This window comes from Hypanus sabinus, unplaced genomic scaffold, assembly GCF_030144855.1.
Source record: "Hypanus sabinus isolate sHypSab1 unplaced genomic scaffold, sHypSab1.hap1 scaffold_783, whole genome shotgun sequence".
Taxonomy (NCBI): Eukaryota; Metazoa; Chordata; class Chondrichthyes; order Myliobatiformes; family Dasyatidae; genus Hypanus; species Hypanus sabinus.
This window is the reverse complement of record NW_026781634.1, coordinates 89,101-103,638: the sequence shown is the minus strand read 5'-3', so window position 1 is coordinate 103,638 and position 14,538 is coordinate 89,101. Positions and strand designations below refer to the sequence as shown.

General features: G+C 46.9%; 1 protein-coding gene across 9 annotated transcripts in view; it reads right to left on the bottom strand.

Moving 5' to 3' along the window:
- Positions 1–14,538, bottom strand: part of LOC132390142 (uncharacterized) — a 22,769-nt gene extending 8,231 nt beyond the window's left edge. For 8 of the 9 annotated variants that reach the window (XM_059962750.1, XM_059962746.1, XM_059962745.1 and 5 more), the window contains exons 1-2: positions 14,204–14,538; positions 299–391 (exon numbers count right to left, since the gene is read on the bottom strand). In XM_059962750.1, the coding sequence (XP_059818733.1) occupies positions 299–359 (61 nt within the window). In that variant the 5' untranslated portion in view covers positions 360–391; positions 14,204–14,538. Of the gene's footprint in view, positions 1–298; positions 392–14,091 lie in introns of all 9 variants that reach the window. The other variant, XM_059962743.1, reaches the window with a different exon arrangement.

The following is a 14,538-nucleotide window of genomic DNA, read 5'->3' as shown; positions in this document are numbered from 1 at the left end:
CTGCCTGACCTGCTGAGTTTTGCAAATATATTATGCGTCTTCTCATTGCCCAAATCTTTCAGCATCTGGAGAATGTCTTGTCTTCTGGAGTAACCCGCTATTTTAATGGGCATCACAATCTGCTAGAGGAGCAGGAGCAGACGGTAACTGTACTCCTTCCACATGTGTCTGTGATTCCCCCCGGAGATGTTAACTTCTCTCCCATCTCTCTGCTCAGTTTTGTGAATTGCCGCTATGAATTAAACCCAGACGCAGACTCAACAGAGTATTTATAAATTAAAATATTTCGACAACATGCCCGTGTCCTTTCCCGATGGTGACGTCACTGGATCGCCTCCACTGCTCGGAGCTTGACTCATTTTGAGGACAGGTGTGATCAGTTTCTGATGCTCTGTAACAAACAAAAAGTGGGTCAGATATTAATTGGGATTGCAAGGAGTACCCTGTTTTGTTTTTAAACAGAGTCAAACACCTCCAAACATCTTGGGCCTGTCCACTGAAGCCTTGACATGGCTTGGTCCACCTGCGCCCATCCACCCACAGTCTCACAAGTCCATTTCCACTCCCTCCATGGACTGTACACTGGGCCAGGTTTCTCCAGGGTATCTTCTCGCTATATTGCAGGCAATTCGCTTTTAGGAACCAGTCTTGTATCCTGGACTGGCAGTGATGTGTCAATGGAATGACAAGACAGATTGAGCAGAGAGCGCCCACTGCTTTGGTCCTCCTACCACTGGTGGCGCTATGGAGAGTAATGGACAGCTGTTACAGCAGTGTGGGGTGAATCATTTCTGCTGACCAAAGGGACATCTACTCCTCTCGTCACTGAATTATACAGATTTCTCAGTCATACCTGATTCTCACCCTTACAGTTTAACATCCCCTGGCATTGACACCTATGGCAATACACGGGTTGAGTCTATACAGAGACACTCTGACATCCCAAACAATGTAATGCCACATATACCATTACAACATCTTGTCCTGAACCACCACATTTTCTCTGGCAGGACTTTAAGACCATTATTATCACCTAAACTCGGTCACGATTTCTTTGACCATATCACCTATTATCAGACAATTACATGGCACCTTGTTAAGCACAATGTAGACCCACAATATATCCGAAACAGCAAGTTTGGAAAAGAATATTTGACATATATAAAACAAAATGCTGGAATTATTCAACAAGACATACAGTATGTGAATATTTCAGGTGGAAGCCCCTGTATCAGAAACGCAAAGGGAATCAGTTATACATTTGTTCTTTATTCTGTGCGGTACACTGCTGGGGACTGACGGAAGTCATCTCTGTTGTTATTATTATCTCAAACACGCTGGACTTATACTTGGGTATACTTCAGTTTCATCGCTTCAAGTTTGTATGTTTGCTGATTGCTAAGAAAGGATTGAGTACATATCACCGACATTTGCAACAATCATCACTGGAGCTGAGAGGACGCCATAACAAATCCGTGGCGTACCAGGCAACGCACATTAGTTTGGTTAGAATTCACTGCCGCATCCTCAACAGATGTTTCTCAATCAGCCGATCATTTAAAATATTCTGATGTAATTAATGAATACTTTGCTTCATTATTCACAGGTGAAAAGGACCTTGGACGTTGTGGGGATGACTTACAGTGGACTGAAACACTTGAGTACATAGACTTTAAGAAAGAGGATGTGCTGGGGCTCTTGAAATTCATCAGGTTTGATAAGTTGCCGGGACTGGATGAGATATACGCCAGGCTACTATGGGAACCAAGGGAGGAGATTACTGAGCCTCTGGTGATGATCTTTTCATCATCAATAGGGATGGGAGAATTACCAGAGGATTGAAGGTTACAAATCTTGTCCCCTTGTTCAAGACGTGGAATAGAGATAACCCAGGAAATTATAGACCAGTGAGTCTTACTTCAGTTGTGGACAAGTTTTGGAGAAGATCCTGAGACTCAGGGTTTATGAACATTTGGACAGGCATAATCTGATTAGGGATAGTCAGCATAGCTTTGCCGAGGGCAGGTCATGCTTTATGAACCTGATTGAGTTCTTTGAGGATGTAAAAAACACATTGATGAAGGTAGAGCAGTGAAAGTACTGTATATGGCTTTCATTAAGAGGTTAGCTGAGGTTTCCCATTGAAAGCTCATTCAGAAAATAATGAGTATGTAATCCAAGGAGACATTGCTTTGTGAATCCAGAACAGGCATGCACACAGAAGGCAAAGGACGATTGTAGATGGTTTGTATTCTGCATGAATGATGGTGACAAATAGTGTTCACCCATTCTCTTTGTGATTTTTACAAATGACTTGGATGAGAAAGTTGAAGGATGGGTTAGTAAGTTTGCTGATGACACAAAAGTTGGGAGTGTTGTGGATCGTCTGCAGGGTTGTCAGATATTACAGTGCAATATCGATAGGATGCAGAACTGGGCAGAGAAGTGGCAGATGGAGTTCAATACTGAGAAGCGTGAAGTGGGTCAGTTCGGTAGTTAAAATTTGAAGACAGTAAATATTAATGGTAAGACGCTTGGCAAAGTGAAGGATCAGTAAGATCTTGGGTTCTGTGTCGATAGAACACCTAAAGCTGCTGCCCACGGTGACAGTGTTGTTAAGAAATCATATGGTGTGTTGACATTCATCAGCCATGGGATTGAGTTCAAGAGCGTGAGGTAATGTTACAGCTATATATGACCTTGATTACACTCCTTTTGGGAGGTACTGTGTTCACTTCTGGTCACCTCTCTACAGGAAACAATATGGATGCTATAGTGAGCGTATAGAGGATATTTACAAGGATGTTGACTGGATCGGGGAGCATGTCTGATAAGAATAGTTTGAGTGAACTTCGCCTTTTCTCCTTGAAGCAACGCAGGATGAGATGTGGCCTGACAGAGATGCATAAGATGAGGGATTTGTTGCATCGATAGCCAGAGGCTTTTTCCCAGTGTTGAAATGGATAAAAAGAGGGAGCATAGTATTAATGTGCTTGGAGGTAAGTGCAAGGAAGATGTCACGGGTAAGTTTTTTTTAACATTGAGTGGTGGGTGTGTGGGAAGCACTGGCAGTGACGATTGGAGAGGCGGATACAATAGGGTCTTTTAAGAGACTCTTAGACAGGTACATAGCACGTATCAAAATAAAGGGCATGGTCCGGATCCGTTCCCCTTTAAATTTAGTTTGGTTGCATTATAATCCGGACCATTGACTCCTCATTCGCTTCTAATCCCGTTTCACGTGTCCCTTGAGCTTGGCCATTAGGGTAATTTACATTTGACCCAAACCGGCAGCTTATAAGCCCCTCGTTTTAGCTGTTCGGGGCGAGAGCGTTATGAAGCATTAGCAAGTCACCGTCGCCGCCACAGGTCAGGGTTATCCACCCCCACATTGCACTGCCGGAAATTCGCCTTCCTTCGCCAGGGTGGGTCCGGGCAAGCTCAACTGCCAGGGGTGAGTTTGAAGGTGGGAGTCCTGGCTCGATGTTCCGTGTCCAGCCCTCGAAGAAGAGTCCCGGCTCGATACCTGACCTGAAAGCGGAGTCCTGGCTCGGTGTGTCAGGTCCAAGTTTCCACGTCTCTGGCTGGGGCGATTCAAGGCCTTAGTTTCCAGGCCCAAGGTCCGCGGCGATCCAAGTTCCCTGTCTCCAAGCCCAGGGTCCCAGTCATGGCCGCGACGATCCACGTCCCCAGTTTCCAGGTCCGCGGTCCCTAGCTTCCTAGCCCAAAGTTCGTGTACCCCTTGACCTACTCGATTTCCCGTTTCTCTGTGTAGCGAGCAATAAACGCTATTTTATTGAACCAAAAAAGACGTGTTTGTGTCCAGCTTGTGGGTCCTCTCCCAGCACCCTTGCCCTCACCTTGTAAAAAAACCTGGGGGGAAGGTGGAAAACCAATCCTGATCGAAAAGTGCTTTTACAACAGATTTGAAACTTTCCACTGCCTCCACTGACAAATTATTTTTTCGTATAAAGGGTAGAATAGCATTGGTCTTCTTCTGGTGGGGTGGAACGTACAAGTCCTGCATTTTTTATATCACCCACAAGACAGAAACAGTAGTACGTTTCAACAGATGCTGTTCGACCTGCTGAGTTCCTGTAGCTTGTTTGTACGTGTTGATTTGACCACAGCATCTGCAGTATACTTTGTGTTACATGGTCAGCACAACAATGTGGGCTGAAGGGCTTGTTATGTGCTGAAGATTTCTATTCCTATGTTCTTTACATTTGACCTACCGAGGTGCCAAAGATGGCCATCACTAATCTAATCTCACCGAGTTATCTCAGGTCCTGTTGAATTTATTGCCAAGTGAGCAAGTACAGTAAGTACAGGTACAGAGAAACGCTGGTGTGTAGCAGGATTGCAAGCAAGTACATTCAGATAACACACAGAACAGCAACTATACAATTCTGTGTCACTAACAATATGAAAATACAGTCTGCCAGAGTTTGCCCCCAAAGTGGTGAATATCTTTGCTCATCACCACCCTGGGCTCAGACGAGCCCCTCATGTCCCTTCCCCATTGACAATGGGCTCCTTCCCCCATCCTACTCCTTGATCACCTCTCAGACTCCATCCTAACCAACCTCTCACACCACATTTATTCCCTTTGCCTCCTCCTGCTGGGATCACTCCCTCCCCGGGGGAACCATCATCAACCGATGGGCTGAGCAATTCTCAGTGATACATCAGACACTGGCCACAGGAGATACTTCAGAATCACCCCCAACTTCCCTTGGAGGAAAATGGATATAATTCAAAATGCTGGACATCGGATTTGTTCCGCTTTGACGGTGAGTACCACCCGGGAGCGGGAGTCGATATCAGCGGGGGTAATGCCCTCTCGGCTGGTCTGCCTCTACTATCGGGTGTAACTAGTGATTGACATCTCTTCGCACTAATGGGAAGAATGCAATTCCTCTGTTGACTATGGAGTGGGATGAGTTGGTCAGGTAATTGTTAGCTTAGCGGGTAAAGTTCAACTGTCTCAGCGCCAGTGTGAATGAAGGAACTGAAGACGGGACGTCAGGCATGTGGGGGCGCAGACGGGCGTCAGATCCAGTTGTGGGGAACCCATACGTGACATTAGGCATATGAGGCTGCAAACTGTTGCCAGATCCCAGTGTGGTGTCGCAGAGAGACGTCTCGCGTGAGTGAGAGCTTGTTTTCAAAAGCTGTTCAATGAACTTTTTTTTTTAAAGATTTCAGGGGAAAAAAGAAGGAACATTAACAGTATTCATCACTGAAGCCAGTGTTGTGTTAGGGAAAGTCCCTGCTATGTGCCCGGCTTCACCATGTTGTTGATGGAGTGGGCAGTGTGGCCTCTTTTTTGAGTTGGGTCACCAAACCTCAGATGTTTCTGGTGAGGACTTACCAGTGTGATCTGATCTGAGGTGGTTCAGTCAGTGCTGTATCAACCCTTTTGACAGAGTCCACAACAGAGGTATAATCAGCAAACATATATAGTAGTTGAGCTGGGCACAGTCACAGGTGTAAAGCGAGTAGAGCATTCCTGTAGTACTCTGGTACTGATGGAGTTTGTGTTGGAGATGTTTTTGCGGATCTGAACTGAGTGGGTTCTACAAGTGAGGAAATCCAGGATCCAGCTGCACAAGGAGGTGTTGCGGTCAGATCTTGGAGTTTACTGATTAGTTTTGAGGGGATGATCATTTTAAAGGTACTCCGATAATTTTTACTTTGAACTTCCTCAGCATCCCTTATGAGATAAATGACATCGAGCTGCAGCTCCAGTTTCTTAACGCATTCTCTGAGGAGTTGCAGCTTGGTGCACCTGGTGCAGACGTGGTTATCTAGGAGGTTGGAGGTCCGCCACAATCTTCAACAATTTCTCTTTTTTATTTTAATTAATGCACAAACACTGACTGATTTCAAGATGTTTGTGACGTCCTGAACAGATTTTGCAATGCCCATGTTCATTAGTCTTTTCTTCATTCCATACAGTCAGAGTTCACCACATACTCCCCCCTCCCCACCTCACTGCCAATCTGTTTCATCTGCTCCTGAGCTCACTTATCTCTTCACAGAGGGGCAGTGATCAGAGAGCAAAAAAAATCATGCAACTGTCCTTCGTCGGCTGTCAATGAACACGTGGCTCACCAAAAACAAAAAAAGGCAGATAACAAAGCTCTTCATTGTAAACTGTGAGTTTAATCATTACCAAGAGTAATGCGGCTGAATTCATAACAATGAAAATAAAGTTGTAATGGCTCCTGTTACCCTGCTTCGTGCTGCATTTAATTCACCCTGTGCTGGTAATGCTTCTCCCGGCTCACTGCCCCCGGGGCCGAGGGTCCTCTCCCAATCCCGACTTCACAGACAATCCCAACGCAGAATGGAAAGGAAGCTGCAGCCCAACGAGGAACAGTGAGCATGCGGATATTGGCTGTTATATCATCAGTGCCGGGGTGGGGGTGCGGTGAGCAGGAGTGAAATCAAACCCACTGTGGGACACAGGATCCTGGGACTGCCCAGCATCGGACCTCCTCACTCGGGACTGGTCTCAATACTCAGATGTGTACACCTTTCTGAGAAGCTCAGAAAAATAGAAAAGGCTAAATTCTCACATAAATGGGTAATACACCCAGAAACATTGGCTGCATTTCGGCAGGCCATAAGAGTGGAATGGAGTCAAGAAAAGCATATTCCCCACCCACAACGAAAGGACGTGACGGATGTAGATCTCACTGCCTTGTCCAAACGGGCGAGAGAAGGGTGTGCTTCCAGCATCAACGCCTCATCTCCACCCCTACCGAATAGCAGAACAAAAGGGGCTGAACGGCAGCTCATCCCAGGTGTTTCGGTGTGAAGGTCCCGGGACCCCGGCAGGTTCCGTCCAGGAAGCGGGGCGAAGGCCTCCAGTTCGAGAGTGTTAACGGGACTCCCTGCCCAGCATCAGACCTCCTCACTCGGGACTGGTCTCAATACTCAACGATGTGAACTTTATGCCTTTGCCATGCAGTCAGTGATCCAACCCCCGGCTCCTTCACCCAGGAGCGAGGGGCTTGTCGCGATCCCGAAACTGCAGATCATCGGCCGCCGAGCCGCTTCAACAATGAATGCAATAGAAACCACCGTCCATCTGGGAATATGAGCATGGCAATGTGATCAATGCGTCATCAGAGTGGTCTAGGGACTGTCCAGGGTAGTCTGCTTTTGGATGGACTGGCTGCAGTGTCTCATTGTTCAGGATTTTCATAAACGACAGTTTTATTGATGTAAACTGGAATTGCCAGCAGGGAAATCACAGATTGCATCAGGTAACAGAACACCTCTCGTCCTTGGTCTTTGTCTCCTGAGAAGCTGAACACTTTGACAATGTCGACTGTAGGTAGCCCTTACTCTAAAAGTGAGTGAATCATCCAGAACGCTGATCACTGAGAGGAATTATGTTTGTTGGCCATTAAAGTTTGCCCAGGGTGGTATGGATGGAGTTGATGTGGAGTTCGGGTGCCACAGTGAAGGAACCGGACAGCCGAACGTTCTGGCCACGGATGATGCCGCGGCGAACCTCCTGCAAAATCCATGCGCGGTGTCACCGGCGGTACAGTACTCTTGCCGGTGCCGGTGAGGAAGGGGCTTATCTCGAGTCTGTGTAAATCGAGGGCCGTCTGCAAAGAGAAATGATCCGGATCGAGCTCTGCTGGACAGCTAGAAGTTTCGGGCTCTCCAGTCTTGTAGCCCCGATTTTAGTTTTGCGCCTGAGCCGGGATTGTGGGATCAGTTAATTCTGTGTCCCCTCGCTGGGAAGGTGGATGTGGGTGAAGGGCATAAGTCTACGTGTATTGGTCTGGGCTGAATGGTGGGGCGATTGGCATCGTAGAGGGAGGGTGGGATACTGGGCGTATCAGATGCTGCGTGACTCGGGCAGGATGGGCACTTGGCCAATTAAGTTGTGAACAAGGGAGGATTTGGTCAGTTGGATCAGACAGCTCAGCTCGTGTGTCCTTTCAGGAAGCAACACTACTTTCTTCATATTAGTTACTGTCTAATCTAGTTGTTAATTTTGTGTTTGTTACTGAGCCCCAGAGTCTGGGACATCTGTCACCGTCATTGTCAGCGAGTGCAGATTGGGAAGGGCTAGTAGGTGTCAGGACACGGAGAATTACAGCCTCGTGTGAGATATAAATGTCCTCACAGTGGGTTCAGATCTGGCGGCATATCTGGAGTTGAAGAAAATGGGATCTTGTCCTACGCAACGATCACATTTCCTGCAGGCTAACAGGAATAAAATGGTTTTAACACAAAATTGAATGCAAACTGCTGGAAACACGGTACATCAGATTGGATGTGTGGAAAAAGAAACTGTAGAAGACCCTGTGTTAGAACTGGAACTGTCCAAGATGTTGCCCGATCTGCTGAACGTTTCCAGCATTTTCTCTTTTTACTTTAAATGATGCACTATTGACTGAGTACACGATGTTTGTGATGAACAAAGTCGCACGAATGTAAGTCCCACATTCATTAGTTTTCCCTTCAGTCCAATACAGGGTTAATACAGTCCTCCCTACATACTCCCCAACTCACTATCAATCTGTTACTTCTACTCCCGAGGCCACTAACTCCCCCTGAGGGGAATTGAACACAGAGAGGAAAATGCGCACCACTCCTTGCTGATCCTGTGGTTGTTCCTGGCCACGGAGAACGTGACTCTCCAAACATGACCAAAACAGAAAATAACAGACTCAACTTTAAACGCTGAGAGTCTCCGTCTGAGAAAGATTAACACAGCGGTCATTTGTTAACATTGAAACTAAAATTGTAATGGCTGTCTTTACCCTACCTCGTGCTGTATTGAATAAATCATCTGGTAATTTCAGGTAACAAACACCGATTTCAGAAATAACTCAGAGAGACAAAATACTTCACAATGAAGACAACGGTAGAAGAGAGACTGTTGATATTTATCATTGTGGTGACGGGATACGGGCTGGACTGAGGTTGAACAAGATGACTGCTGAATACTGAGGTGGTGAGATACAGGTTGGACAGAGATTGAACAAGATGATTGCTGTATACCACTGAGGTGGTGAGATACAGGCTGGACAGAGATTGAACAAGATGATTGCTGTATACCACAGAGGTGGTGAGATACAGGCTGGACAGAGATTGAACAAGATGGGAAGGGGATAAGCAGATGGAAGCAGATGGGAAAGCAATCAAGGATGGTCACTGATGCTCCCCCAGCAATACACAGAGACTACATTAATAGTAGGTACTTGGTCATTCTAAAATGACCAAGATAGAACAACAGGGGATTTGGCAAATACCCTTCTCCCTCAACCAAATGTTATTAACGCACCATGGAAAGTATCCCGTCCAAATACCTGACACCTCCGTCTGGCTACTGCTCTGCCCATGACTGCAAGGAACAGTGGAGAGCTGTGGACACAGCTGAGTATATCATAGAAACCAACTTCCCCTCCACGGCCTCTGGCTACACTTCCCACCGCCTCAGTAAAACAGGCCTTGTACTCAAAAATCACCACAACCTGGGACATTCTCACCTCACACATTAAACCCTTAAAGCATGTACCACCAGGCTCAAGGACGGTTTCCATTCTGCTGTTATAAGCAAACTGAATGCCCCCAGTGTGATAAGATGGAAAGCTCACCACACTGTGTTACTTGAAGTAACCTGACACTTTCTGCACTGCTCCAGAGAAAACAACACAAGTTTGTCCAACCTCTCAATATAGCTCATGCCCTCTAATCCAGGCAATATCCTGGTAATCCTCTTCTCACCCTCTCCAAACCCCAGACTCGGGCGATCAGAACAGTATGAAATGCTCCAGGTGTAGTCTAACAGACTGGAAATGTTCAATTTCCTTCTCAGCCAAATTGTTGACACAGTTGACTGGATCCGAACTGTCCCTACAACACACATTTTTTTGACATCCTGAAGGCCAACAAAGGTCTGGTTATTCCTTCTCTTTAAACACACAGACAACAGGAACAGGAGCAGGCCACTCGGCCCTTCTAGCTTGCCCTGTCATTCAATAAGACGCTAGTCCAGTCCACCCTTGCCCCCCCTCCAACACCACTCCAATCCCCACTTTTCCTGGACCATTGGCCCCGCTTGCAGGGCAACAGTCTGCCGGTTTTTGTCCCCAATGAGGCGAATCCCTCTGCTCGCCACCACCATGGGCTCAGACATTTCCACAGATGAGTCCCATCTGCCCCCACCGGGACAAACATCCTGTCCGCCCCCTCTCACACCATCTTTATTCTTTCAATAAGATCCCCCCTGTCTCCCTCCTTGTTCTTCCGGGATACCTCCCTCCCCGTGGAGCCAAAATCAGGCTGATGGGCCGAATGGTCTCCTCCTACCTCTCAGTGATACATCAGACTCCGGCCACAGGAGACGCTTCACAAACTCCCCCACTTCCCTCGGAGGGAAATGAAAATAAGTCAAAAATCGGGACATTCACTATGAGGTTTGTTCCGCTTTGACGGGGAGTTGGTGGGGGGAGGAGATATTGATCAGCAGAGATAACGCCCTCTTGGCTACTCCGCCTCCGCTTGGGTGTAACCAGTAATGACCTCTCTTCGCATCAAGGTGAATTACACGGCTTGTGAATACTCTGTGAGAGCGCTTTTGGAGGAGAAGTTACTGATTAGTACTTCAGCCATTAACTCGTCTCTGCGCGAGCTGGGTAGCGAGTGTATGATACCGCACATTTGACGACAGATCTCGGTGTGGGGAGAGGGGCACTTGTGCTTTAAAATACCTGAATGGATGTTTAATTTGATTTCCAAAGGAAAACAAAATCAATCATGGGAATCGCCCGGCTGAACTATCTTACTTGTTGAGTGGGCAGTGTGCTGTTTGTCTCGAGTTGGGTCACAAAATCCCAGTTTTTTGGGGGAGGATCTTCCAGGCTGATGCTGTTTCTTATCGTTTTAACTGGTGCAGTATCTTGTTGTTCAGTATTTTGAAAAACAACTGCTTACCAATGCAAACCAGAAACGCCAGCCAGGTCTGCACATCGTGTATTAGACAACAGAAGATTCTCAGTCCTGCAGCGTTTAAGTCCTAAAATCCATTCAGTCAGCTGATCGCTGAGAGGAATTACGCTTCTTGATTGTTAAAGTTTTCCCAAAGTCGGATGGATGGAGTTGATGTAGAAGCCGGGAGTGTCGCAGAGAAAGGGCCGGACAGCCGAGCCCACATCTTGTCTCTCCGGCTTTCGACCAATGTGGGGACGTCCGGCCACTGGGGGCTCCGCGGAGATCTCTTCTTAATTTCCCAGGAATATTCTGACAGTGTGGGTATGATTTCAATATCCATCGTTCCTTTCTCCTAATTTCATCTTTTTCTGCACTCTGCCCCACACGCGGTACCTCCCTGTTCTTTCGTAACCATGGCAATGCGTGAATTGCAAGAAGAACTCAGCAGTCCTGGTAGCATCCGTGGATAGAAACAGTCGACGTACCGGGTCGGAAACTTAATCACGAAAGGAAGGGGGAAGGGCCAGTTGATTGATTGATTAGGGAGGCGTCGGTCGTGGTTCTGATGGACTCGGGGCTGTGTTTCTGCAGCTGCCTGTCCGCGCTCATTCCTCACAAAAGAGTGGTCTTTCTACTGAAATTAAATCCACTTTATCCACCGACTAACTCTCATTCGGGAATGGGCAAATTCGCTTTGACCCTTTCTCTTGCAAGGAAAACGATAAAGCCTATAACCTGATATAGGATGCTGTAACCGGATGGCGTTCAGTGCGGTTCCGGGTAACCACAGTCTGACTTCCCGGGTGAGCGACAATGGATCTGACCCGGTGTGCTTAACCTGCACGGACAGTTCAGACTGAGATAAGGCATGAATTGACATTTTCCGGCACCAATGGGAACCAAATAACTCGCACATCACCTGATGACAGATGTCTGGCAGATGACGGGTGCGCAAGATTTCCCAAATCGTCTCAGTGTGAGCCTGGGGGCGCGAGCGTTACGAGCTCTGCGAGAGAGCGCGTGTCGGGCAGTGGGGGGGTGGGGGGGCGGGGCGGTGAGCCGGAGCCACGACAGCCCCAGGGAGCTTGCAATGGGGTTAACAGGGAACTCTCTCGGTCCGATACCGTGCTGTCCAGCACTCCAAGTTAGTCAACAGTTCGACCCCTTAACGCAGCTGGGGCACATAAATAACGCACAAAGCTGGACGTAAATAATTAATGTTTGATTTCAGTTCAAATACATAAATAAAATAGTACCTCCCTTCGCATACAGTCATTACAACGGCTAACATTAAATAAATCCTCAGACCTTCTCTAGTCAAGATATCCATACGCTTAATGGACCACACGAACCCTCAAGATTGCTAAAGATCATTGAATCATGGGTGATCAAATCTAAAGTGTCATTACTTATTCCCTCATATCCATCCCTGTAACACATCAAACCCACTGTTTATCAAGAATCCCGGGCTGAAACAGAATTACAGTTTTTTTCTTCCACTGGCCATTCAGAAGAAGAGTTCAAATTGAACACAATCAACACAGGAACAATAGATGTATTTGTCTGAAATCAGAAACTATGGAAAGGGGACAGGCGTTTGCTGTACAGAGCTTGCACCCTTGCTTTGAAACAGGTGGCCGTTGTTCTAGAGCTGATCATGATTTTTACCTAACCTGTGGAAAACGTAAATCATGCCAGCAGGAAACAGTTGGAACGCAAAAGGCATCACAGCCAGTGGCTTAAAAAGAAACAAATATCTCCTTGAATGCTGATCCAATGCACAGACAACTGGTTGACTGAAAATAAAGTTCTGCAATAAATATCAGAAGCGGAATTATTCTCACATTAATTCCCCAAGAATACTGTGTGTCGTTTCTTACAAATAGCCCCGCCCACCTCCCCGTACGGATCTCTCGTAACCATGTCAACACATGGGGTGCCGGGGGAATTCAGCAGGTCAGGCAGCATCTATGGATGGGTATAAACAATCGACGTCACGGACCGAGTCCCTTCGTCAGGACTAGAATGGAAAGGGGAAGAGGGCAGAGCATCGACTGATTTGGAAAGAGCGGCTTGTTGTTCTGTGAGACTCGGTGCTCAGGGTCTGCGAGCAAGCAGCAGCCTGTCCACGCACATTCTTCAGAACAGGGAGCGGCCGTTCTGCTCAAATCAAATCCAAACCGGTGCAGCAAAACACTGTCATTAAAATGTGAAGAAAGTTTAAGCCTTTCTGCTACAGGTAAAAGCGATAGAACCAATGACGCGATGTGAAGTACATTAGCTGGGGTCTCGAAGGTCGACGCTACTTGCTTCTATTGATGCTGCCTGGCCTGTAGAGTTCCTCCAGCATTTTGTGTGTGTTGCTGGGATTTCCAGCATCTGCTGATTTTCTCTTGTTTGAGAGAGATCGGTGACGAGTCACTGACCCGTGGCATATTTCTGTGTGCAAGCTGCTGCCTGTCCACAGGGCGGATCCTCTGCTGAAACTAAACAGAACAGTTCGACACTCCCCTTAAACTGCACCAAGTTGGCTTGATATTGTACTAAATTACTTCTGTTACAGAAAATAAAGCAATAAATACCCGATGGTAGGGAAAAGAAAGTTCCACAGTGTCTGCAATCTGAATGACTACTTGTTACAATTGCTAATAGACTTTGTGAGATTCTAGCATTTAATTTTACCTCAAACACCTATCATGTGTAGCTTTAATATCATAATTAGCAATTTAATTAAATAAGTTGCTCTGTGGCATTCTCCACTGCGACGTCCCAAACAGTAAAATCTCACAGTCGCTCTGTTATTCTGAGTAGTTAGTTTGTGTGTTTGTGTGTGTGTGTGTGTGTGTGTGTGTGTGAGAGAGAGAGAGAAAAATCGGAGAGAGGACCCAGCCTTGTCGCAGGGAATATTTTGGATATCACTAACCGTGCGCAAGGTTGATCTGCACTGACTCAGTGGAAACCGCCCTAGAAAATGTGTATGATTGAAGGTAACAAGGTCGCTTCCTTTAATGCATTTGGTCAATAATTAGTTCATTGATCTTGCCAGAACTCCTCCCAGTCCCAACAAATGCCGAGCCCCGCTGTAAAAGCTCACTGATTTGCAGAATCGGAGACAGAATTTACCTCTGATGTTGAAACCGGTCGGAGTTTAGTTCGGTGTGGATTTCCAGTCCCGACAAAAGCCGAGCCCCGCTGTAAACTCTCAGTGAGTTGCAGAATCGGAGACAGAATTTACCTCTGATGTTGAAACCAGTCGGAGTTCAGTGCTGTCTGGATGACAAATGTGCCGACCATGCACCGAGAATTCAGCCGGTGCTGCTGCTCCCAGGACTATTCGGTTATGGAGAGTCAGTCGCTGATTACAGATAGACAGGTCCGGATGATCCGGGGTTAATGAGGCAGTCCGCAGTTCTGGTTGCACAGCTCCTCACCGGTCTGGTACAAGTCGGTCAGCGGGAGGAGATGGGACTAGGACAAATGCAGCAAACACAGACAGAATTACAGAGAATGTGTGAACCTTCCCTCGCCGTCGCAAGTAGTTTCTGTCTGGACTTTCCATACAGATCTTAC